The sequence below is a fragment of the Mesocricetus auratus genome, unplaced genomic scaffold (genome assembly GCF_017639785.1).
Source record: "Mesocricetus auratus isolate SY011 unplaced genomic scaffold, BCM_Maur_2.0 Super-Scaffold_100022, whole genome shotgun sequence".
In the NCBI taxonomy this organism is placed as follows: Eukaryota; Metazoa; Chordata; class Mammalia; order Rodentia; family Cricetidae; genus Mesocricetus; species Mesocricetus auratus.
This window is the reverse complement of record NW_024429203.1, coordinates 8,532,382-8,560,177: the sequence shown is the minus strand read 5'-3', so window position 1 is coordinate 8,560,177 and position 27,796 is coordinate 8,532,382. Positions and strand designations below refer to the sequence as shown.

Genomic DNA, 27,796 nt, shown 5'->3' with positions numbered 1-27,796 from the left:
CCAGAGGCCTTCAGCTTTTCACTAATCTAGAGATTAGAAAAGCTGGGAATCTTTAAACCACATGTAGAATCTTGTGCATTCTTCAACCCCTGTAGCTACTTTTGGGCTGAGGACTTACTTATGTGTAGTTGTGGGTTTTCAAGAGAAAATGAGCTACTGAGGGACTCCCAGGAAGGTGCCAATAGGCTGGATGCTTGCACCAAGGGAATTGGGTAACAGTATTCAAAGTTCTCTCTTCCCACCTCACTAACAGACTTTTTTTTTTTTTTTTTTTTTTTTTGGTTTTTCGAGACAGGTTTTCTCTGTATTGTTTTGGAGGCTGTCCTGGAACTCACTCTATAGATCAGGCTGGCCTTGAACTCACAGAGATCCACCTGCCTTTGCCTCCCGTGTGCTGGGATAAAAGGCGTGTGCCACTAATGCCCAGCAGTAACAGATTATTTTAAACAAACATTTACCACCATATCTCTGCCTTCAACCCCCCATTGTCCAACTATAATTTTATGCAGTAGTCCCATTCCTGTACTTTGATCTTTATACTTTTTTGTAATTTTCCCTTCATTATATTTTTTTCAGAGATTCCTTATCTTTTGGGGAACACATCAATGTTAATGGTTGCTAGTCTCACACATGGTAAAGGATTTACACATTCACTTACTCTTACTTCTTTCTATGATTTCTAGGAATTGACTGCATATACTCAGACTGTCATTTTCTGACTCTGGTTTTCAAACCCAGGTTCTTGGTCAGGTTAGGTACACATTCCACCATTAAGATGCATTCCTCTCTTAGAGTTACCAGTTAAAACCTAATTGTGAATATTATTCTTAACTTTCAATCATCTGTTTGTTGGAAGATTCTTTTCCTAAACTAATACTTTGTTTATTTATTCTAATTATGTAAGTCCATAATTTAAGGTGTATATTTCAGAAATGCATCAGTCTCTTGGGAACACAGCTGTCCAGTGAGCTCAGTCTTCAAGTATAACACCATTGGAATGTCAAAAGAAACATCGTTGTAACCTTTACTTGCTTTTCTTCCATTCTCAACTAACCAACAATGTTTCCCCCTCAAAATGCTGTTCATGATGTTCACATTGCTTTGGATGTTCCTCTTTAGGAAAAATCCTTGACTTTGAGTAAAGTTCAATGTCTTTTTAAACAGAGAAAACACTTGGGTCCACCCAGCAGATGCAGATTTCAAACTTGCAAACTCTCCAGATCTTTTAAAACTTCAGAAACAATACCTAGAGTTGAAATGTTTAAATGTCATTGTAAGCAGATAAGCAAAGACAATGGCAGACCATGAAAGCTGGTGAGCTGAGAGCCTGGAGACAAAAGCCCTGCTTGCCATGGAGGGCAGTCCTAGAGACTGAAAGAGCACAGGCAACATTTAAAGTTAGAATTTGCTGTTTTTTTTCTGATGCTGAATTGCAACACTATATAAAAGGTTGGGAGATGAATGAATCCCTCTTCTTTAAAAGGAGAACTCTTACAGGTGTACCATTAGAAAGATTTGCTTCAAAACACTTACACAAAGTCAAAATTCCTTTTACAATGTTTCCAGACTTCGAGAACTATATAGTTGGGATCAAATAAGTATATTCTGGCATTGAAAGCATTTATAAATACATTCCACTTTACCAAGTGCATAAAAATTGGTCTCCTGGTTATACATATTCTTGTTGCTCACATAAAGCCTAAATTCTCTCTGGCTTTAGACAAAAGTCATCTGAGGCATGTGCCTTTAGGAATTTGCACTATGGCTACACTTAGATCAAAGATGAGCTCTGTGATGCCCACTGTGTGTTTTTTAATGATCCTATTGATGTTATAATATTAAAATTTTAGGTTTCAATGTCTGTAATCTTTACCAAAAAGGTTAAGTATTTTTATTAGCATTATCTTTCCCTAGAAAACAGGTAGGGATGAAAATGAATGTTCTTAGTGTATGAGGAAGAAAACAGCCCCTGCTTAGGTGATGTTTCCATTGATAAATCATCACTCCTTTGGAATTATTGAAATGACTGATGTCCTAAATTAGGAAAATACCTCAGTACATTGTTTCTTACATGTCAACAAACTTCAAAATTTATTAGAATCTAATTTATACTCAGTTTAACACACCTACTTTTTGTGTAAAGTTATATTCATTTTGACTTATTTGAAACTGTCATAACTATTATTTCACTCAAGATATAGAGCTCTGTCCTATCACACCCTTTCCTACACAACTTTGCAGTCAGTGATACCCAAAGACCTTCTTAGGTAACTGATGACTTGACTTCTGTCCCTATGGATTAGCGTTTCCTGGTCTAGAACTGGTCTATTTAAAGGAAATCACCTGGTGTGTGTGTGTGTGTAGCTACATCATATGAATGTGGTTGATTCTTCTGATTGTTCAACCTTGGTCAATTGTTTATATTTACTCACTTGCATCATTGTTCATGTGGGCAACTTCTAGTTTAAACTATTGTCACTGAAACTAACACATGAAGTGTACATTTGTGGATACTTTACATTAAGTGTATGTTAAATGTCTGTTCCACTTTACAGTAAAATAACAAATTTCCTTCCACAGTGCTTACTCAGTTTCTCGGTCCAGAGCTAACGAGGCTGAGCTTCATTGGCTCACTGTCTAACCAGCACTAGACATTATCAGTCCATTTAATTTTGGTCTTTCTAGTGGCTCTATCCATAGTGGTATCTCACTGTGGTTCAATTGTCATTTCTGTGACAATGATGTTGAGTATATGTTCACGTACTTTGCTTGCTTCCATACTCCTATTTTGATCATTTTTAGGTGGCTGTTAGGTTTGTATGCTATAAATTCTTATATATAGTTGATGTCATTTTGTGTCAGAAATAAGTATTTTTTCAGAGAATTGACTTTTCATTGATTTCTAATGATGTTTTAATGGAAATAGAGTCTTTTATAGAGGCAATCAAGTAAACAAATAAACAAGAAGAGATAATTACTATGATCCCTATAGGATGTGGCTTGTTTCCTTTTGAAATGGGAAGTTTGCACTCACTCATAATGAGAATGCTACTGAGGATAAAGGCAGAAATCAGAGTGACACATTTACAAAACAAGACATCCTGAGAATGATAGAAAACCACCAGAAGCTAGAAAAGGAAAGGTGGAAGGAATAAACCAAGGAAATGAATCAACCTGGACACACCTTGACCTTTGACACACTGTCTCTAACAGCATAAAGAAATACATTTCCATTTAATTCATGAAGTTTTTCACATTTGACAAAGACAGCCCTGGGAAACTCAAGCAAGTCTTTCATTTTTCTCTCCTTTCCAGAGAGGGCTTTTGTGTCTAGGGATCTCTGCCTTTCTCAAGGTTATAAAGATTTACTTCCCTGCTTTCTTTTAGATGTACATTATTTTTACATTACATGCAGGCATATGTGTATTTTCCTATTCACTGGTTTCACGTTTGGGTTTTCCAATGCCTGAGGGAGCACTTTATTCTTGTATATTCTCTAGAATCAAATCACAGTTTCTGGCAACAGTGTAATATATGAGATGGCTCTGTGCCCATCCTTGAAAGTTCAAGTTGGAGCAAGTTTTATTTCCAAGGAGACAAGGACCCACATCCTTTTGATTTCCTTCCTACCAAGTTAGAGATGATAGCAACTGATTTCTTAATACCAATTACTGAGTATCCAGCAAGGTCATGCCTACTGTAATCCCCTACTCATAATTTCTCTCTTCCTCTCAGGGTAAACTCTGTATGTTCAGATTCAATGGGTATGGTTCTGCATAAGTGTCCTGAAAGTACTGAAGCAGAAAGCCTTTTCTATTTCATGTATAGCAATGACAAAGTTCCCAAGGGCATGATATCAACTTCACCCTCCACTACAAGAAATGACACAACCATCTCCACACAAGTCACTATCATTAACAAAAGCTACTCATCTACTCTTCCTTTCAGTTTGGAGTCAAAGGCTTTATAAGGCATGGAAAGATTAAGAAAATAATTTCAGTAAATGTCTTCTACAAATTATTTTCCTGGAATGTGGTACCCAGCAGCAGATACATAGAATTGATTGCTTTTGAGATGCTGCTTTACTGCATTCACATACAAGGTTATTTTTTGACTGCTGATGTTACTTTTGCATGAGAACCAAGTTCTCTTAATACGCACTTTAAAAACTCAGCATGGTAAATGAATACCTTACCCTTGACTGACAGGTGTCTCCATGTTACCGTTGGTTCTGGTCTGCCAATTGCAAGACATAACAGAGTCACACTGCTTCCTTCATTCACAGTAATGTCTGAAGAGATGTTCATTATCTGGGGAGGAACTATAAAGAAATACAAGAGATTAGAAAAATCTGAAAATGTTTCCTTGCACCTAAAAAGAGTTTTCGGCATATAAATATGCATATATCATATTGTGTATTTGTACATGAATATGATTTTAATGTCACTTTGCTCATCTTGGCAAAGATCTTGCCAATGACACCATTTACAAGAAGTATCTAATAGAAAAACTCATTGTTGTGCCTTGTTGGGGTAGCTGGTTGGTGTAGGTATGGTGGTGGCACTGGCAGAAGATCTGAAGACAAGGGTAAAATTACTTACTCAATTGGAGCCAAAGTAAAAGATAAAACACGAAGACCTGCATGTATCCTTCTCTATCCTGAGGCTCCTTTCTTGTTTGCACAGATGACAGGAGGTTCCCAGTCACAGATTATATGTAATACCTTACTCCAAAAGTCAAACACATTGGCTAATTACCATGTCCCAAGCATTCAGATTCTCTCTAAAACTTTGAAGTTGAACACAATTTATCTTCCCTTAATTCTTTTCCATTTTTAACATTTATTTTATTACATTGTTGTTGTTTAATGGTTGTTTATTTTAAGTTTATATAAATCCAACTCCATAAGTCCACAGAACTTTTAGTAAGTATACTAAAAGTAGTATAGGACAGTGAGAATAAAATTGAGTCATTGAGCATGCAATTCATACAAACAAAACATATTCACAAAAATTAGGTAACCTCTAAAACCAGAACGTTTCCATTGATCAATATAACCTTCAAAAGCCATTCAAATTTTGCTGTCTTTCTCTTAATTTCATTTTTTGGTTGGAGAACATGCACAGATTTAATGTGTTTTGATGAAACATAAACCCCACTCAATCCTCTATAATTTCCCTCCTTCTTCCCCACTACTTTCCCTTGTAACTTCATGTACTCTCTTTCTCTGTCTTTTAAAAACCTACCAAGTCCATTTAGTACTGTCTGTAGATGAGTATAGGATCATCTACTGGAACATGGACAGCAATTTAAAGACTACATCCTTGAATCAATCATATTCTCCCTCCCTTAGCAGTTATCAATACCCAGTATCTTCTGAACCAGTGATAGAACTTCAGCGGATTTCAGTTCAGATGTACAAGTGTCCTGTTGTGCATGGAAAACTGTTTGCCTATAGTTGTTCACCACCTTTCTCTCTTACAGTATATTCATGCTGTTTTTTTATGATAGTGCTTGAGCCTTGGAAGGCAGATTATGACATAAATATCTCATTTAGAGTTGAGCACTCCAGAGTCTCATATTCTCTGCATATTCATCAGTTGTGGGTCTCTATGTTTGCTACTGTGTTAATTATCTACTGCTCAAAGAAGCTCCTCTAATGAGTGTTGAGAGATCCACTAATCTATGGATAAGAACTATGCCCATTTAGTAGAATAATAGTATTAGGGTCTTCTCTACTCCCTATGACCTAGCCTGCCACAGGTTTTTTTTAATCTCCAGCTAACAAACAGTACTAAGCTTCATGAATTATGAACCAAACATGAATTCTGTCTTGTGATCAGGCATCAAATACAATCATAAAGTGATTGATTGCTCTCCAAACTTTTGTGCAACTAATGCTCCAGTGGGCATGTCTTGCTAGGTCAGGTACTCTAGCTCACAGGGTTCTCAAAAGGATAAGAGTATTTAATACTTTTCTCCTTTGGTATTGAAAATAGAGCCTTCTAGCACCATGAAAGTTAACCAATAGGGATAAATCTGATTTCTCTGCGGTCTGTGACCCAGACATGTGTTATCTTCAGCAACAGGGTCAGACAATGCAGTTCTAGAGGATAACCAAAAACAACAGCAATAGCCTGTAGAAGTTTTTGGAGGGAGGGGTCTGTGACCCCAGTGATAAAGAACTCCAAAAGATGTAACCTGTACATTGTACTTGGCTTTTTATTTGGAAACCTGTGGTGTTTGAGAGACTCATTGTTCTTCCATTACAGGATAACTCCATTTAAACTCCCTTTCTATATTTATATGTGTATATTTTGGGAAACATCTACAGTAGTAGGGTTTTATATGGCATTTCCAAAGGCCTTAAGTATTAGTCATCCATCCCCATACTCCCCATTTCTACTCTGTCTTCTTTTCTTCATTCCACTTAACCCATTTGTACCATTATTACCATTCCATCTTCATTCTCTTCCCCTTTCTTAATCTCCAAATTCTTACCTATCCTTTAAAACTCTGAAACTTTCTCTTGATTTCTTGGCTGCTGTTAATGTATTCTCATTGAACCAACAAATGCAAGTATTAAACTCTCCATTATTGTTGTCACCTTTCAGTGTATGAATGTTCCTTGGTTTGTGTTGGAATTATGACCAATAAGCTTATTCTAAGTAGAAAATATCATTGAGTTCAAAATGCATTAAATGTACAACACCTAATGAGCATCATAGCTCAGCAACCCCCACATATCATGGAGGAATGGTGGCTTGGTTTCTTTCTTGACTGCATCATGAAACTGGAGTGATGGTTCAGTGCCACTGCCCAGCACAGTCAGAGTTGCATACAACATAAGACCATCCTTGGAAAGACCTCAAATCAAAACTTAGATCAAGACTTCTACAATATGAGAAATGCTTTTGTACTGTTTCAAAAACTGCAAAAACTTTGAGAGCCACAGTAAGCCAGGACATACCTGTACTATGAAGTGGGTTCTTTTAGTGCTATGGTATTCTATCAGTTAGAGGCAGGGCTCTGGAGTGCAATTTCTCACTGTGTGATCTTAATTAGTAATTTGTGTTCTACTATTTGAACTTTGGTGCCTCACCTGTGAACTGGGAGGCACTAACCTCTTTGCTGCATACTTTTAAGTGCTGTCTTATCAGAGTGTTTGATGTAAAAGAAGCACCCAATATGTACTGGTTGCTATGGCAGCCACAATGTTGCTGATGATTACAAGAAAAGTGACAATAGCATTGCACAATTGTTTTCCTTTCCAGTACCAGAACACTGTCCATGGACCTTAGGCACATCAAGCACACTGTAACTCCTCATTTTACCTTGGTCAAACTTTTGACCTTAATTATCAAGTTCACTAAAATGACAGAATAGGAAAATACCTTGATTCCACCTCAACTCTTCTCATCAGAGTTTCTGCTTGGGTTTCTCATTCATTCTCAATAGACAACTAAAATAGACTCGCACCTGGAATTTTGTAATTGGTTCCTTACTATCTTTAAGTCCATATAATCTACCCTTTCCATGTAGACAGCATGACCCTTTGAAGCAATAAGGTAATCGGTCTGCTCCTTTACTGATTCTTGTAGCCCTCCATGATGCCTTAGGGGGTAACACACAAGCTTTCTTATTTAAATGGGACCTCTGAAGACTTTATACACCCCTTATCTATAGACAGCTACAACTAATAGAGCACACTGTGGACCCCCATGCCCTTGGAAGATATTAGGGCCCAGGAACACAGAAGACTTTGCTCTTCCTCTCCCTTCAACATCCTTTTCCTATAAAGACTTGACTCAGTTTTAGAGAACCACTAACATGCCATATTCCTTCTGCAGTTCCACCAAACACTAGAGTCCCAAACACTAGAGTCATCTTTCAAGTGTCATCTCATCCAAGCCTGCCTCAGGAAGATGAAAAACCATGCCTCACTGCAGCTACAGCAGCACCCTGTCTCTTTCCCTAGTGACCAAGTGCATGAGGAAAGGTGAGACTCCTTCATCTTAGATGAGGAGGCTATCAAGGGAATGGGCTGAATTCCTCTCTAGGAGGAGGAACTGGGTAACAATCTGAACAGTATTCCAGTGCTAAGGGAGGCAAAGCTTGGAATGAAAGTTTTCCTTTCCATTTTTTTTCAGATAATCAGCATCAAATGAAAGATTACAGAAAAAAGAGGCACCAAGCCTACAGTCATGTTGATTTATTTGTATTGCCACTTTAATTATGAATTATTAATTATCAAACAAACAGCTGAAGTGCGGGTAGATTCCAAACCACCCAAGTCATTGGCAGGAAAGAATTACAGCTACAGTTCAGTTCTGACAACTCTGCAGCCTGCAGTTTCACACTGCTGAGACCTCACAGGGAAGACTTTTCAAGGAGAAGCCATAAGTAACCAGCAGAACATTTGAGCTCTTGAGGGAATCCACATTAGCAAATAAATAAAAATTGCTTAGCTTATAAATCTGCCATATTGGGGGTTATTTCTGCATTAGGAATTGCCCTGAAATTTCAGTGCACATATTTTACCAAAATACACATAGAAAAAAAAACCCAATGCACTTTCCAACAGTACTGTATGCTCTGGAGAAAATGGTTCTACCTGGTTTTCTGTATTTTCTAGCTTGTTAAAAAAATAGGTCTGGGCATTGAAATGTCAGTATGTGTTTTCTCATTCCTATAAAGCAACAACTTCTATACAGCTTCCAAATATTCTCAAAATAATATCTGCTTTAGCCAGAAGTGCTAGGCCATCTTAAGTCCTCTTTATGAAGACCCTAGAGTCTCTCTGGAAGGAACACAGACAGAGCCTGGGCAAGCACAGTTGTATTCATGTGTAGTGACTTAATAAGCCAATCCATGATACCTTGGGCTGGGACTCCCAGCACAGTACCCACTATAGAGGTGCCATTTTTACTGTCATGGTGTTTCTTGTGCTAGTTTAAAGGCTGCAGGGAAATGGGGTGGTAACTTAATGTGGTCTCTGCATTCTCCAGGTGACTAGTTAATGTCACTCATTAGGAACAAGCTTCCTAGAGTGGATGGCCAAAGCAAGCCAGATTTGCCACTCTGCCAAGCAACTCTATCTATCATTCCCAGTGACCCAGGGGGATTCTGTCATTTTCCCAAAGGAAGAACGATCAACTCCATTACAAGTACATAGATATTCTCAATAAGACAGGAAGAGAATAATTTGGAAGGAAGGAAGTCTCAGTTATGAAACCCTTGGTAGCCAATATTAGTGTCTAACTACTTGTTCAAATGGCTTTACTCTTGAATGGTTGCATTGACTCCTGAAAATTATAAAATAACTAGAATTAAAATGAAGAACAGAGGCATAGGGAGAGTTCAGTAAGTTATCCTAGATTATATAGGTTTATAATGTGTCTTCTTTTAGTCTAATATTATTAATTTTCAAATACAACACATCCATAGACCCTTGGTTTTCAGTTATCCTTGCTTGGCATCCTTATATGGGCACTGCCACTCACAGTCTTTTCTACAGCAAACAACTTCCCTACCCTATACAAGGTAGTTTCTCCAGCTGTGCAAACCATTGGCAGCCTGAGTCCATCCCAGTCATCCTTGTTGCTCCAAGACCAAGCATCTTGCTTGTCAAGGAGGTTGTTAAATACTTCTAATATAATTTTTAATTTGAATTGTTCTTAGTAATATTATGAAGTTCTATCGATAGCTTGCTTCCATGATAACTTTTTGAAGATAACAGAAAGGTCACTTGGGAATAATTTCAAATGCTTCTCCACATTAGAGAGCAGATACATGTTCAATGACAATAAAGATCTGTGACAAGTAAGTCTCTCTCTCTCTCTCTATATATATATATATATATATATATCATGCTAGTATTGATAAATAATCTCACAAACAGACACAAAGAAATGAATAATAATCTTAACTTGAAATGCCCAGACTGCACTAAGAAAATAGTAGGTCAGTGGACTGTCATTATAGGTGCTCTCCTAACTGCTTGTCTAAATCAGTCCCTTTTGTTACAGCATCTTCTTAACATTCGCCTTTTCTTCTATACTTACAGTTTTGTGCTTTTGCCTTCATTGACGAGATGTGTTTATTTGTTTCTGCAGTGGACTTTAAATATAAACTTTATAAGGCACAATGGACCCCATGCTTAAAACTGTGCTTTACATATAATGAAAACTTGTTGAAATAGTGTCAACATTGTGTACAACATTGTGTTCTTGTAAGAGAGCAAACTTGAGTTAGAAAAGGCTTTCCTGCAGAGAAGGCTTCTTTTATGCAAAGCCAACAAAATGGGCCCTTGTGTTTCTGCATATTATCCCCATCCCATAGACAGTGGCCGTGCTATGGAAGACACAATTCTAAGAGGTTGTGTGTCCCTTTCTCAGGTTCTGGAGTCCAGGAGCTCCCTGTGGCCAGGACAACGTTCACTTATCTCCTCCTGGATGCTGGCTCGCTGTCTGTAAAGTGAAGCTGACAAAATGTGCCTCGCCCGATTGCTGTAAGAAGTAAACATGACTTTACACAGCACACCAGCACAGTGCCTGGAACTATGCCAGCTCTTATCAAATGCAAGTGGCAGTTATCCTTCCCTGTGCCCACTGTGGATGCTGTTGGTTTTATTTAGAAACAAAGAAACAGTTCTAGCCATTCCTGTTGCTCATTTTCCAAATCTCTGTTCCATTCATTTTATGTCAGGGTTTATGCATGAAATTTGCCTTGAATTGCTGGCAAGAGAAGATTTACTTATATTTAATTAAGTTAAATGTATTCAATAACTAAGTAATTTAATAAATATGACAAATTATATACAGTAAGTCACATAAGTACAGTTTTATAATGTGATCTATATAACTATAGTCATATAGTATTTAATAACATAAATAATAGAGTATAGGTATATGATTATACCTGCAAATAATGTTGTTATAAATATAGTATATGACCACATATAGGTATTTCCACATATATAAATGCCTTATATGCACACGTGCTCTGACTATGTCAGGAAGTACTCTAGGCATGTTTGTTACATCTTCCTCTTCAACTTAGCTTTGCACCTAAGCCAATGTACAGGGCAGACCTCACCCATGTGCATAGAGCAATCATCAGGTCTTCTTATGTCTTTTAGGGAGTCTTTCTAGAAGGAGCATTAGGCAGCCCTCTGAATCCTGTCGATCCCACTACATAGCCCATCTCAGCTGAGGGCCAACTCAGAAAGAGGCAACATGCAGGGGTGACTGCCACCTCTCCATAGTCAGCTTTGTTAGGTACGCCTTTGTCCACCGTTTCTAGCAAAGCTGGAAGCAGTCCTTCAACTGCAATGACTTTGTTATCTGAAGACTGTGATAGCTTAGGTGGGGCCTGCTCTTGAGATGGTACCATGCAGTGGAGCCCTGGCTGGAGACACAACTCCAGATTCTGGCCATGCCTTCCTTGCACCTAAAAGCTACTGTGTGGCTAAAATCCTCTGGATGGCAGCACACAGGGGAGAAGTGCCCAGCTGTGCTACTTCTGAGGTCTCTCTGAGACTTATTCATATTCTTTCTGACCACTAAGTGCACCCATGACAACAAGAAGTCAGGGAGGTACTTTCCCATCACTGAGGAGCACTAGAATAAGATCCCAACAGGAAGCCACACTGTTTAAAAAGTCCTCAAGGTGAGGTAGTTTTCTCTTTTCTTTTCTTTCTTTCTTCCTTCCTCTTCCTCTTCCTCTTCCTCCTCCTCCTCGTCTTCTTCTTCTTCTTCTTTTTCTTCTTCTTCTTCTTCTTCTCCTCCTCCTCCTCCTCCTCCTCCTCCTCCTCCTCCTCCTCCTCCTCCTCCTCCTCCTCCTCCTCCTCCTCCTCCTCCTCCTCCTCCTCCTCCTCCTCCTCCTCCTCCTCCTCCTCCTCCTCCTCCTCCTTCTTCGTAGCCCAGCGGAGAAACCACAGCTATAGCCTCTCATGGGACTTGGGTTTGTCCTGTGCCTTTATCCATCAGTGAGACCTGGGCAGCTTCTGTGTTGTCTCTCAGTGCCCTTCCTGGAGGTCTGTGATCTACTAGTGATGTCTGCCCATGTTCTGCTCCCTGAAGCTTCCTTAGGCAGTCTTCCAACATCACTATTCTCCTCCACTCACAGGATCTTGGTCTTCAATGTCTTAGTCAAGCTCCATGGTTAAAAACAAACCATCTCTTGACCTGCAGCCCTAGATACTAACATTTAAATATCATTTCCTTCTGTTTTGGATTGGTTTTAGAAAGATGCATATATTTAAGCTACCCCATTTTAGCTTCTGGACTCTAAAATGGGCATTAGAATACTTGCCTTGCAGGTATGTGGAGATTGGATTAGATAGAACGGTTTCAAAGTTCCTTAAATGGCCATTATTACTGTTTTCATTTTAATGTTATGACGCTCAGAGAATAACAAAATATTAAGAGATATTGGGAGGGTAATAGAAATATGAAATGCTTTTCATTATAGTTTTAAACACTCAAGACTAATTTACAAAAATAATATAGCAAGTGCTTTTAAGAATCCCACGTTTTATTCTTCTGGGGTTACCTTTCTGCATCCTAATAGGGCAGTTCATTTCCTAAACAAGAGGTAAGAATAAATTGGAAAATGTAGTATTCAAGCTAGTTTAGCTTGTGCAGCATTTTGCATATGAAATAGTATAGCAATTTACTAACAATCAAAATCAGAAACAAACACCACTGCACTATATAAAGCAAATGAAGAACCTGGTTCTAGTCTCTCATCCTTGATTGTATGATCTTTGCAAAGTAACTTAGCCCACCTACTGAGGACTGAGTGTGCCTGTGTGTATGTTCATGCATTTGTGTTGCTTGTTTGTTTGGGTTGGTTTTAAAATGAAAGGACTAGATTGCAAATGCTCAGCTCAAGTTTTCCCTGGTTTGAAACTGGATTCATGATCCTCTAGAACTGTTACAAGCACACTTTATAAGATGGCATTTCCAGTCATGTTTGTAATTCCAGTCCTCAGGAGGCAATGCCACGAGGATTGCAGGGGGTTCAAGGCCATCTTTGGCTACACACTGAGTTGCCGGCCAGTCTAGGCTATTTTATGAAACCCTATCTCAAAAGAAGAAATAGGAGAAAAAAAGATTAGGGTGAGGAGGAGAAGGAAAGTAAAAAAAGGGCCAAAAACAAGCTATAAGTGACAAGTTCTGGGAGCAACAGAAAATAATAACCTTTGTTATTCTTGAATAAAACACTCATATATGTATATGTACATGTAGTTTATTAATTATTAATATGTTAATAAAATGGTAACTATTAAATTAAGCATAAGAAGAAACGTAAGAAAACATAAATAGAAACCCAGAAACATGTGCAAATATTTACAGTTATTGTCAACAAGATGTGGAAACATGTCAATGAGTAAAGAACACTGTAGTAGCATCTAGCCTTGCCAGTGAACTTGTGTTAGTGGCCACACCCCCTTTGGGCGTGGCTACAAGTGTGAGGGAATGGAAAGCCAGAAGGGTGAGGCAGGCTCTCACTCTCTTGCTTTCTCTCTGTCTCTCTCTCTCCTCTCTCTCTCTCTCTCTCTCTGTCTTTCTCTCTCTGTTTCTCTCTCTGTCTCTCTCTCCCTCTCCCTCTGTCTCTGTCTCTGTCTCTCTCTGTCTCTGTCTGTCTGTCTCTCTCTCTTGGGTTACAGATTGGATTGGAAGGGCAGAGAAAGGCTGTGATGGTTCTTTATTACTATCTGTGTAAGTTGTTCCCTCATAAAATACCCATTTATCATTTATCTTGGATGTAGTGAACTCATTATTTACCCACCTTTAGAATACGGTTTTCAGGAAAAAGCTACAGGGAACAACTTATATCCACATGCAAAAGTAAGCATTTGGAACTCAGCTTCATACCATTGGGGAAAAAAGGTAACTCAAAATGAATGAAAGAACTGAAGTTAAAAACTGAGTCTTAAATAAAAGCATAGACAGAATTCTTTTTTTTAAATGCAGGCATTAATTTTGAAGTTTAATATTTGCTATTCTATTTTTCTCAATATATGTTTTTATTTAAATTAGAAACATGCATGCTTCACATGTCAATCCCAGTTCCCTCTCCCACCCCTCCTCCCTTGCCCCTCCACCAGTTCCCGCAGCCCCCCACCCAATCCTCACATCATTCCCCAGGGAGGGTGAGGCCCTCCTTGGGGGGATCTCCAGACTCTGTCATTTCATATAGGGCAGGACCTAGGCCCTTCCCCATGTGTCTAGGCTGAGAGAGCATCCCTCCATGTGAAATGGGCTCCCAGAGTTCATTCGTACACCATGGTAAAGACTGATCTACTACCTAAGGCCCCAGAGATTTCTGAGGCCTCCTCACTGACACTACATTCATAGAGTCTGGATCAGTCTCCTGTTGGCCTCTCAGGCATCAGTCTGGGATTCAAGAGCTCCATCTATTATGGTATCTCTCATCATGCTCTCATCTGCAAATAGTGAAAGTTTTACCTCTTCCTTTTCAATTTGTATCCCCTTGATCTCCTTGTTGTCTAATTGCTGTAGCTAAAACTTGGAGTACAATTTTAAAGAGGTATGGGTAGAGGGGACAGCCTTGTCTTGTTCCTGATATTAGAGGAATAGGCAGAATTCTTTGTGATCACTGATTATTACATAAATATGACAAGATGAGTACAAACAGTAAAATAAAAATAGACACATAAGACTTCTAGCTGAAGAAAATCTCAAAATGGCCAATATGCATATCAAAATATGCTTATCAATGTTTCTCACCAAGAAAATGTAAATAAAAACCTGGAAGAGATACAACTTTACACACGAGAATAATTATAATAGTCAGGCAATGATAAACTTTGACCAATACCTAGAAACTAATGGCAGGGTGGCTTTGAAGTTAGACTAGTGGCTTCTCACAAACTTGGTTTCCATATAACCCAGCTATCCTAACTCAGATACATTATCCCTAAGGGAAATATGGAGTTCAACAAAATATATTCAAATTTTGACAATAATATTTCTAATAATCGGAATGATAAAAGTATGGTAATAGGTCAGGATAATGATTATATATTTATGGGAAGGAAGGATGGTATATGCTACAACATGAATCTGGAAAGAACAGTGGCTGTGATTTCAGTCTAGAAGCTGTCAGGAAGTAGAGAAAAGATTAGTTTTGAGTGACTGTTAATGGGGTGGGTTCATTTGGTGTGATGAAGATGTTCTACAATTAGATATTGGTTATGGCTGAACAATTTCATGAATATACTAAAAGGCACTGAGACACTTACTTGGTTGTATGAGTCTCATAGTATGTGAACCGTAAGGCATTATAAAACATCAGTCTTTGCCCACCGCCTTGAGAGGTAGAACCAGTGGTTCTCCCACTGTGAGGAGAGAAAGGCACATGCAGCTTGGCAGACAGTGCTTTCTCATTTAGTAATCATTCATTCCTTAATTTAAAAAGAATTTATTTAGTTTTTATGTGTGTGGGTATGTGTGTGTGTGTGTGTGTGTGTGTGTGTGTGTGTGTGTTGGAGTAAGTGTATATATACCGTATGTGAGCAGATGCCCACAGAGGTCAGAGGGAGTTTGATCTATTGGAAATGGAGTTACAGGCACTTGTGAGGGGTCTGATAGTGCTGGGTACCAAACTTGGGTTCTAGAAGAGAAATAAGTACTCTTAACCCTCCATTACCTTCCAACACAATGCCTGGTGTCTAGTAAGTTCTCTCAGTAGAAACTGGTATTAATTGAGTGAAAGGCGATTCTCTAGGGAACATCTTCTCAGGATCTACAGAGGCATCCATAAAGCTGGGACTGGGCTGAATTCCATGGGGTCACATCCCCACTCTTAGAAGCATGCTCAGATCCAGTTATTCAGTAGTTCAGGCTGACTGCAAATTCAGACTTCCTACATGTCCTAGTATGACATGGTTTTATTTTATACTGGATAGGATAAGACCTGATATATTTGAATTCTTGTCTTCTTAGTTGCATTTTGGTGAAAGAAATGATAATGAACATGAACGAGTGATTATGCATTACAGATACATGAATACTGGCTCAGGGTGGGGTAACATCACAAACCACTCATGCTCCACTGAGTCCATTTGTAATGATTGTCTCCACTGTGTCTCTTACAGAGGTTATTTATAGACACACATTTCCTATTTTAATTTGCACAATTCAAGCAACTGGCCACGATCAGAGAAACCACACACAGTGTAAGACTCGTTCTGGCAGTTCCGAGATCCTCCCAGTGCAGCGAGATGGCTGCTCTCTGGGAGGCTTCCTTTGTTCTGTTCAACTCTGACTTGCAGGCTGTGCCCCTACCCTTTCCCCCAAGAGTTCTGGTCACACTCATACTTAGGATCACAGTTTTCATTTACATCACAGCATTTCCAAGTCAAAAATAGACCTAGGGAGAGTCTAATTCTCTCCTCTAATTTTTCAGATAAGGAAACAATTTGGCTTTAGCCCCAATTCTTTCAAGTGTTTATTATGAGGTGCCACCCCAGACCTGGGACTTCTGTTGACCCAAGCCTCTCACACCAGGAATGCTGGGTACTTCACATCTCCCAGGTATCTGTTTTAGCCCTCTTTCCCCTTTCACCCTTCCTTTTAAAGTCAGTCACAGCAACCTCTTACTGTTTTTCCACCCAGCCTTAGTTATAGTGTGACCTTGTAGTTTCTTAATTTCTTCCATCTGCTTCTCAAGCTGAAAAAACAGCCTAGTGACCATGGGTCACTCACAGGTCATCGTGGGGAACAAAGGGCAAGTGACACAGCGCTGAGCCCGTGGCAAACATCAGTGTTTCAGGTGCTACCTCTGTGTTTGTTACCATCTTTCACTCCAGGGGCTCTCAAGGAGAATGTAGAATCCAGAGGCACCACATGCAGAGCTCTCATTTCTGTCTCAGCAAAGCTCTATGAAGCTTCTTTTAGTGACTTGCGTTCATGAGGAAATAGGCAGGGAGGGGTTGCCTACTTTCTCTCATTGTCTATCAGGTGAAGGCCAGGTGCACACAGATCTGGCCAAACTACAGCACATCTGTCAAGCCACAGCTCAACAGTCTACCCAGTCCCGAAGACAAATGTCTGTCCAGTGCTGACATAGCAATGATGGGTCCCTGGGTACCTTAGAAAGATTTGAGGGCAGAAGTCGCTTTACCCCAGTGATGCTAACAGCACCCACTACAACAGCCCCTGCTTCACTTATAGCCAGTAATACTCTGGCTCTAATTCCTAACTCTGTAATGGTCTCCTGAGTCACGAGTAAGTGACCCACATAATTAAGTGATATCTTAGTTAGCTTTCTGGGACTATCACAAAATAAATGAGAAGACCAGCCAAAGAGAAGACAGGCTTATTTTGACTCAGTGTTGGAGATTCCTACTCATAGCCAGGCAATGGGCTCTGTTGATCTTGGTCCTATAGTGAGTCTTGACAGAAGCAGCCTGTTTATCTTCTATTACCAAAGTATCCACATATTTCCTTGAAGCACATGCATTCAATGACATAACATTTTCCCCCCTCTACACTTCACCTCTTGAAGATCTACAGCTGACTTACTTATACCACAGGTTAAGGAACAAGTCTTTACTATGTGAGCATTTGAGAGATTCGTTATCTCTCACTCTCCAGAATGCCATCAATAATATCTGATGCCATCACTCATCAACACTGGCCCTGCTGTATTTTAAGCATTTTAAAACTGATTAAGGTGGTGTCAGAAAGCTACCTGGACTAAGAATCAAGCTGTGTGTGTCAACATCTAGCACTTCAAGACCCACCCTTCCCTTCAATAACTTTTCACCTTCTGGATTTCTTTTCAATGTCTACAGGAGTTGTCTCACACTATTTTTAGGCTCCTCTCATGTCAACTACTTTCAAATCTATGGCTGGAAATCTGTTTTGTTAACATCCCCTTAAGCCTTCTCTACACTTTGCTTGGTACTCAGTCTACACCAATGTCTGATCACACCTCTGGAAGTAACACAACCACAAGGCTGGCTCCCCTACCTCTCTGAGCTTCTTCTGAATTCTTCTTGCCTGGTACCCAATGATAAGGAGAATTGGCCAACTCCTGTCTACTTTGCACCACTCCTAGTTTACCCTAGAGCTTTCTAAGGTTGAGGGTTGGGTGGCAAGTCCTTGTTGAGTTATGGTCACCTGTATGGCACCATTGATTCCAGAAGGTGTTTCGTCTGAGCTGGGAATGTTGCCTAATTCTTGAAATTTCCATCAAGTATCAACCTCAGGGATTTTTTCTTTCCATAATTCCTTATTCCCTTCCCCTCCCCCCATACCCGCTCTGTGTACCAAAGTAGATTCATGCATCTTACTGCTGTAAACAAGGTAAAGTCACCAAGTTCCATTCCTGGGAGGACATTAGGAATCTTATCACCTGTAAGCAAACAGAGTTTGGAAGCTTCCTAACAAATGACTATCACTAAAACCTGGATCCCAGGTATCTTCTTCATAGTATTCTGTAGTCTGAGGAGGATAAGCCATTTTAAAAATAAATTTTCTATTTTGAGGGGGTTAGAGTGATGACTCAGCATGTACAGCATGTGTTATTCCTACAAAGGCCCTGAGTTAATTTCCCAGCACCCATATTGGGCAGTTTACAATGCTCTGTAACTTTGGATTTAGGGGCTCTGATGCCCTCTACATGCACCTGCACTCACGTGTACATTGCCACCCCCCTACAACACACACATATGCACAATTTAAAAATAGGAAATACAATTTTTAAATTCTTCCAGCTATGAATAATTATGGGGACAAAACTAAATGTAGTTTAAACTCTGTAAAGCAGTATAGATCCATTATGTAGTAATTCCATTAGAGGAGAGAAAAATCAGGAAAGACTACATATTGAGTTCTGGGGACTTAATCAGTCTCAACCTAGTGAATTTTGATTCAGGGTGGTGGCCAGGATTGGGTGTGGCCTTCATCATAATGTGAATTCCTGGATCCCAGGGATGATACAGCACATTTTATGGATCACTTTCAACCTCCTTTATCCTCCCCTCAGCCCTTCCTGTTTAGTAGGGTTCCAGATTCTCAGAAGACAGGGTTCCTAAAGTGAATAAATATGCTTCAATGTCTAAGTGTGATGAAATTGGTCATTAGTCCCCCACGTATATAACTCTTCAATGGGTCTCTCTCCAAGTCCTCTCAATTTCAAGAAACCTGGTTATTCTGGAAATGAAGATTGCGTTCACATTGTCTTAAACTGAGAAAAGGTGGATAGGTCTGTGACTGAATATCACTGATAAAAACATGATAACTGAGTCTCATTACAGCCAAAGACAAGTCTCATATTTTAGCATTTTTATTAAAGCTTTTTAAATTACTGAGTGTCTGCTATATTCAATGCCAGCCTAAGTGATTTATATTAGTCTATCCCCAGATACTCCATCTAATAAATAACTTGGCAATCTCCTAACCCATAAATATCTCAAGCCGCAGCAAAAAGCAATTAATGTACAGAAAAGAGAGAGAGGTAGGGGCAAGAAAGGGGGAGGGAGAGAAGGAAAGAGAAAGAGAGAGAGGGGGGGAGAGAGAGAGAGAAAGAGAGAGAGAGAGAGAGAGAGAGAACATGAACTTAGTGATCCAGACTATAGTATCACTCAGTGCTGCTTCCAGAGAAATTTTTTACACCCTTGTTGAGAAGGATCAGTCTCCCTATTCAACACTTTCCCACCAGGAACTGAACCTAGCAGTCACTCCAAAGCAAGATAAGCATGTCCCAATGATACAGAGATCTTAACATAAAATATTTCCAGCAATAAGGGCTCTATAATGTTTTATACAGTTTAGTAGAAAGCATTGTTAAATGTTTTGGAAATAGGTTGTTCCTCAAATGTTTTATATACATTTGAAGGCAAGTGGGAAAGAGGGTATTGGGGGGTATGGTGTTAGTAGCTCTGAAAAGATGCATGGTTAATAAGGTTCAACCAGCGTGTCCCATGAAGGGCCAGTGATGTTTGAAATAGTAGCTTCAAGTTCAGTTCCGAGGCAAATGAAAGCCACTATCCAAGCAAAATCTCTTCTTTTGCTTACTCTGTACATCCAGGTGTATGTACAGAAAGACAACTAGTGTTCTCACTTCTTAACTGCATAAACCAATGTAGTAGGCTAACACCCAGAGGAGAGGCACCTACCATCATGTCTCATTTTTACCTAGAAAAGCTAATGAAACTATTGCCTTGAGTACAAATGGACCATCTCAGTTCATATTATTCTCCAAGTGACAGATGGTGAATACATGGTGTCCTCATGGCAACCTCTAGCCTCTTGCAATTTTCAAGTCATTTTATTTGATTCTTCCTCTGCTAGGATGCTTATTTGTTTCACTTAGTGTTGTCTATTTTTTATATACTTCACTTCCTAGGATAATTGTCACTCATGCATTATTAGGAGTGGGGAATAGTTTTGTCACATAATTCTATCGATGCTTAACAACATGCTATGCACACACAAGTCTTTAGCTCCAAGCACCTCATTGAGGTACAAAGACACAGGCATTACCAATGTCATTGTGCTTGAACCGGACTGTATAGATGCAAACTGGGAGAGATTTATAAACAAAGCTTTTGTTTTTCTCTACTTACTCAATTTTTTTTTGGTTTTTACGAGACAGGGTTTCTCTGTATTGTTTCAGAGGCTGTCGGTCCAGCCCTGCCTCAAACTCACAGAGATCTGCCTGCCTCTGCCTCCCAAGTGCTGGGATTAAAGGCGTGCGCCACCCCGCCCGGCTTTCTCTACTTATTCTTAATTTTCTTTGTGGTGCTCAGGGTCAACTATGGGAGCTGCCTCATGCAAGGAAGTGTCCTAGAGCAGAGTGACGACCCAGCCTCTCCTTGCTAATTACTGAAAGAGTGGACATGAAACTTCATTTCCATAGCCCAAGTCAAAGGATCTGGAATGCCCCAATTATGGTGATGGTTGGTGAAGAAGTAGTCAGTTTTGCATAGAAAAATACTCTATCCTTACTTTGTATGTAAGAGAATTACCACAGCTAGGCCTTCAGCATTCCTCAGGATTTAAAGACCAAATTACATCTCCTTTTCCAGTTACTACTTTGTCTTTTGGAAAGGTAATATGGTTATATATTTCCAGCACCAATCCACAAAGGAGTATATGCTGACAAATTTTACTATCTACACCACCTCTTTCCTATTATTATCATTAACAATTACTGTACTGTCTTGTATAGTTTATTGAGCAATACACATGTATACAAAATAGCATAAGTAGGTATATCATAATCACCATTCCTGATGCAAAGCACAGAAGATGGTAGACTGTATATACAACTACCTATGTATTTGTAAAAATGCCTAGTGACATTTTCAGAGGTGACTAGTATTTCATTGTAGAAATGCGTAATAGTTTATCTATAGGGTCCTATTGACAGCTAATTTTGGTGTCCATTCTTTGCATTGTTTTATTATCACATAAGGTATGGGGAACCCTATCTGTGGAAAGGAGTCCTCAAATAGAGACTTTTGAAACCTGATTTTTTTTATCACTTTGAGAAGTACCACATCAGCCTTCTAGCCTAAAAATACATTGAAGAGAAAAAAAATCCACTCTAAATTAATCATGTGTTGTTGGAAAGTTAAGACCAGGTAACAATGTAAATTGCTAGACACTTCCAGTAACAATAGATTCTTAACATAGATATGGTGTCACATTGAAGTGATAAGACTGGATGACTTTTTTAGAGTTTTTTTGATTATCCAGGTCAAAAAATTTAAGAGACACTAGTGGGAAAGAGGGAGTTTTGATGGTAATTGATACATTGCTTTTCTAAAGAACTTTAGCATCTTCACATCCATTAACAATCCAAGACAACCTTTCCCCTGAAAACTCTTGCCAACAGCAAACCCTCCATGTTAACAAGCATCATAAACTTGCCAGGATCTAGATGTAACAGGAAGGCAAGCTTCTGGAACACCTGTGAAGGATTGTCTAGATTAGGTTAACTGAAGTGGCAAGACCCACTTTCATTGTGGGTGGCACCATTCCTTGAGCTAGGGTCTTGGATTGAGTAAAACAATAAAGCTAGCTTAGTCCCAGCATTTACCTCTCTCTGCTTCCTAATTGTGGATACAATGTGACCAGGTATCTCAATTTCCTGCCATCATGACTTGTGCTCAACAATGGACTGAAGCAGTAAGTAAAAAAATGAACCCTTTCCCTATTAAGTCGATTTTGTGGGGCATTTTGTGTTTGCAATGAGAAAAGTAATAAACACATTGTCATAAACTTTGGAATTTTTGACAATTTGAGAAATGAGCAACGTGTTTTTTGAAAGCATCATTTTGTTTCTACCATTATATATGTGTAATTGATCATGGCTATCTTCTATGAAAGCCATTGCCCAGGCTTGTGGGCTTCTCAGTCTTAATCTTTCCTAACTCATCTCTTAGAGATAACTTAACTTATTCTACAGAATAAGTGTCTAGCAATTTACATTGTTACCTGGTTTTAACTTTCCAACAACACATGATTAATTTAGAGTGGATTTTTTTCTCTTCAATGTATTTTTAGGCCAGAAGGCTGATGTGGTACTTCTCAAAGTGATAAAAATCAGGTTTGAAAGTTAGAGCTATGTCTGTGGAGACAGGGTACTTCCTTAGATTTCTCCTCGTTTTCAACTTACCCCTGGCTGTGCAATATTTAGGAGTACTAAACTTACTTCGACACCAAGTTTTTTTATATACAAAATAAGCATACAATCAACAGCTGAAAAGAAGGAAGCTGTGAATTGGACACATCACTTCACATAAGGTGGCAGGAACACTGGGAGTCAGTCAGATAATTGCTGGCCTCCCACGCTGCTCAGTGCTACATGCATTGTGCATGCTGATGCAAAAGAACGGCAGGCAAAGAGAAGCCCTTACTGTAGCACCCTTCTCTACCATCATCCTACCATTATCCTCAGATAAGCAAAGGATAGCTGTGGTCAAACATGTCTCTGCATTGCCCCTTCTTCCAGGCATGGATGTCAAAGCCCAAGCCACTTTAGATATGTGTCACCAGAGAAAATGCTGGGGATTCTCAGGACACATTAAGATGACCAGGATGAAAATGCCACTGGCACATGCCCAGTCGGGGCAGTAGGTAAGCTGAAACTGGTATAGTAACATCCTTCCTGGTTGAGAAGGCCTACTGAAATCTGACTGGGGAAAATAAGGTAAATAAAAACAGACTAAGCTGGCAAAGTTGACAGTGGTGCATAAGCATTCATTGTTTTACTGAAAAATCTACATATCCTTCAAGACAAGAGGCAAGAATTATCTAAAAGAAATAGTCAGTAGGCTTAAGACACCAGAGAGTGATGGGTTCCCAAGGTCAAGGGTTTGAGTGTGTCAATAGTAAGAAGAGAGCATGGCTGTGAGCAGGGGTTAGAAATGGCACAGGTAGGCAGTTTGGCAAAGTGAACAATTGGTGGTAGCCCTCTGGTAGAGGGTTACTGCCAGAGATGGTTGTCTTAGGGAAAAGGTAAGTTTACTAACCACACATCGTATTGGAAGGTTTGGTTATTTTCCTAAACAATCTCTCAATTGGGCATATCTTTTTCTCAGGTTTGCATTTACTGAACAGAATAGCGGGATTCATTGTGTTATTTTCACACTTGCATTAATGTACTCTGACCATCCCCCATATTCTTCCCCTTCCCTGGAAATGTCTCTTACCTTTTCTGACATGGATAAGCAAAGACACCTGTGGAAAAGTTCATCCTATCTTACCACTGGTGATGTGAAACCATGTTTAGCTACTGCTCTATTGTTACTGGAAGAGTCCACTGATGTGCACTGGTACCTGGGCTGAACCCTCCAACATGACTAGTGGACAATGGATTTTCTTTGTTCATAGTGTACTTTGGGCTGGAAACCCACTAAATACTTCTCAAAGTGCTAAGACTCATTAGCATCAGAGTGGGTACTGCTGAACATGCCCAAGCAGAGATGCAACACCGTGAGAACTCAGAGGACTATATGGCTTGAAAATGCTCATTTGTCAATCTCTTTCCTTCCTTCATTCAGACTTACTTCAGCCAGGCTGGCTAGGATAAGTAACAGTCAGGGTGTGGTCAGCTATGCTCAAGAAATAAATGGGACCAAATAATGGGACCAAATTGGGGGGGGCAGGAAGGTTGGGATCTCCAGGGAGAACAGAAGAATGGGTGTTTTAAAGAAATGCTCCTATCTCAGAAATGAGTACAGAAGTTCTGTGTTTGCTATCCCACCCAAGCAACTGCAACTTGCTCTAAAATAAAAAGGAGACTGGAAACAATAGGGACCCTGTGGCCCAGGCAGGACACATTGAGGGCACAAGTGTCACACTGACTCCAGGTCATTTACATTCATTGGCTCATTTTCTCTATAAATTAAGCGGCACTTAAAAGCTATATAAAGAAATACACAATATTAATAATTGCGTGTCAAAAACCAATATTTACTCAAATGCAACAGAGTGGAGCCAGGAAATGAATAAACTCTCCTCTATCGAATTCTGTTAAAATATTAAAAAGTCATAATATTTCCAGGGATCTTTTGATTTGGGAAAGATATTCAACTCCTGCAGAACAAAGGCTCCCACGTCAGGATTCGTGCGGGTTGTTTCCCTCATGTGTTTCCCAGGGGAGCCTTGCCACTGTCTTACTTTTCCTGGTTTTATTTTTGTTTCTCTGGCTTTAACCCCTGCCTCTTGCCATGGCTGTGTAATTGGAGTAAGGACAGCTTGCTAGCTGTGTAGGTTGTATACAGATGATAGGATTATGAACGAATTCCATACACAATTGGATGAGATATATAACATAGTCACCTTGCATACACAAACTGGCCCACAGGGAAAAGGAAACCAGAACTTTCCTGTTCTGTGACATCTGCATCTCTATACAAACCTGTCAGTCAGAAAAGAGAAATTCACACCTAGAAGGATAAGGATAAGGCCCCACAAGAGCCTTTCTCACCACTCTCTGTCCCTGGGAAGGGACACAGCCTCCACCCACCTGCTTTCTGTGGAGGAAACCGTGTTATTTGTGAATTGGGTAGATTATGCCAGAACAACCAGATGTTACAGAACATCTGAGCAGGCAAGTCTATCCCTTCCACACTGTTGGGTTACTTTCTAGTTAGTTTCTCATTTACTCTTTGTATAGAAAGGTAAATGAGCCAAGGGAGGGACTCCTTGGGATGGCCACTACAGCATCTAACTTATTTACAAATCAATCAAATGGCATTTGAGTTTCCACCAAGGGCTCCTGGAAGGCAGCCTTCCAGCTCTCAGTGCATCACAAAATAAAAACCTTGACACTCAGGACCAAGGTTCAAACCAAACAGAGGCAGTCTGCCTAGCATTACTTAAAATCCATCAGAAGCTTTTGTTGTCGAGGAAGCTTCTGCTCAGGCAGGCGCTTGTTTCTTTCCACCCTGATGTAGACCAGTGAGTGGGCTGGCTAAACAGTTGGGGCAGGACATAAAGACAGCATCTTAGACCCGCTCTAACCTTGTCTGTTTTCCTTACTTCAGATCCTTGGTTTATGTCTTTCCTTCTGCATCTATGTCCTCTGAGCAGTGGAACCCAGGCATCCATGTCACTGGGCTGCTGAGGAAACAGCAGGACTCCATTTCCACCTGGTGCAGTAGGTCTTAGGTGGGGCTGAGCGCATCGCCATCTGGCAGATGCCCATGTGCTGCTGCTGCTGCTCTGGAAACTACTTTTCTACAACAATTGTACTTTTTAAAAAAGCAAAGGCCCACTCTTCTCCTTTGTCAAAACTGGTACAACATCGAAGACAACACACAGGACCATTCTTCCATTCTTGTGAGAGACACCTTTGGAAAGAGAAGGCCATCCAAAAGTGGAAGAGTGTCCATGGTAAACAGCCCATCCTTTCTCCTTTAGTATCCCCTAGTTGATACTGGTTAGGAACTCTAATTTCATTGGGATGATTAGTTTATAAGCATATATTAATTATATATAATAATAGGGTTCCTTGTTATACATGTATGCACTGAAGGTTGATCATGTCATTCCCCCCCCCCATTTCCCTCTCATGTACTTTTTTCTTTACAAATTAAGCAAGAGTTTTTAAGAATACAAAATTCTGTCTCTGCTCTGGATTAAAAGGAGGTAGACTTTGGCAATTCTCAAATTTACAGACAAAACTGTTGTTCCCTCAAACATATCTATCTACCTTTTCTCTATGTACTCTTATTACTATTATCCATCCTACCTTTTGGGTGTCATTTCTAGTCTGTAACCTTCCTGGAATCTTTCCAACCAAAGTGAATTAAATACTTTATCCCACTTCTTTATCCTGTACATTCTTCTATTGATGTACTTCACACAATGAATTCACTTTATGGTCTTTACCTATCTGACATCCCTGATAAATGAGAAGCATCTGTTCTCCTCCCTTAATGGACAGTAACCACTCAAAGGCACCTTTTATCGTCTCAATACTAAGCACAACATCCTCACTTAACGGATACAGAATAATTATTTATGGATCTGAACTGAATGGTGGACTTCAAATCATGAAGGAAATAAAGTTGCTGATTTAATAGGCCTGGTTATTTGCTTTTCCCTGGAAATATTATTTTATTCCTAAAATAGTATGGACAAAAGAAGAGAAGAAAGAGAAAGCGTACCATAACCCTGACAAGTGGAACCCAATGGGAAAACTGCGACCATTCACCAAGAAAAAACGAGTTAAAATGAATAACCACACTAGGGCAGAGCTGGGTGGCATCTGTGTGAAAAAACATATAATTAATCCTTGTTGAAATATGATGGTGGCTGAGATATGATTAAATTATAATCAGTTATTCTAGGCAGAGATGTCTATAACACACTTAACAAAATATATAAATATGGTCTGAAGTTAAAAGGAAGCTTGAAGGTTCAAAAAAGAAGACTCAGTTATCTGGAAGACTCACTCATTTGGAACAACTCATTATCTGATAATGTGGGATGAATAATGCATTCCTGCTCGTGTCCCCTGTATCCTCCCACATTCTGTCTTCCCAAACTCTGCCAATCTGAATTCGCAGATGAAAGTGCCTGAAGCTGAATTGGATCTACTGTGTTTGGTTTTGAATGCAAAATGAGAAAAGCTATTAATTTGAAAACCACTATCCAGCACCTCCTTCAACCCTCCTTTCCCCTTGTTTGTTCTTTGGCCTCTTTGCTCAGCCACCAGATTGATGGAGAGCAAGGCTTTGGGGATCTGGTCCATGAGAAACTGCTGTGGGAAGAGCTCTGCCTGCTGGTGTTTCCTGGGGCTGCAGATGTAGTGGCAAAGGAGAATGTGCTCAGCCTGAAATTTAAATGATCATCCTTGGAAAGGAATCGTTTTTTCCCCTCTACACTCCTAGCTGACTGGTACCAGGCAGAGCCAGGTTACAAGTCAGGCTTCTGTCTTACAGTCATCAGGTTGCGTGGATAAAATTGACCTCTTCTTCATTTGAAAAACACGAAGCTAAAGCTACAATTTTTCTTTGGTTTCTACATTATCCCAAAGTCCTCAGATGTTGGCATGAGCCTGGAATTTGCTTGTCAACATTGTGGATAACCAAACAAAACCCCTTAGAGATAGGAGCCATCCTAAGGCAGAGACCAAACAAACCACACCCAATTAAGTTGAACCAAAGGGCTCACATGGTTGCTCAAACAGGGGCATAAATCACACAGTGATAAAACTTTCTTTATGTCAGGAGAAATACAGGGACTGGTCAAAAAGAGACAGCCCGGGTGAGGCAAGACCAAGCATACCGAGGACA

General features: G+C 39.7%; 1 protein-coding gene across 6 annotated transcripts in view; it reads right to left on the bottom strand.

Moving 5' to 3' along the window:
• The window catches only part of Opcml (opioid binding protein/cell adhesion molecule like), a 1,121,214-nt gene that overhangs the window by 107,049 nt on the left and 986,369 nt on the right, over window positions 1-27,796 (bottom strand). For all 6 annotated transcript variants that reach the window (XM_021232088.2, XM_021232087.2, XM_021232086.2 and 3 more), the window contains one exon: window positions 4,196-4,321. In XM_021232088.2, coding sequence (XP_021087747.1) covers window positions 4,196-4,321 — 126 coding nt within the window. The remainder of the gene's footprint in view (window positions 1-4,195; window positions 4,322-27,796) is intronic.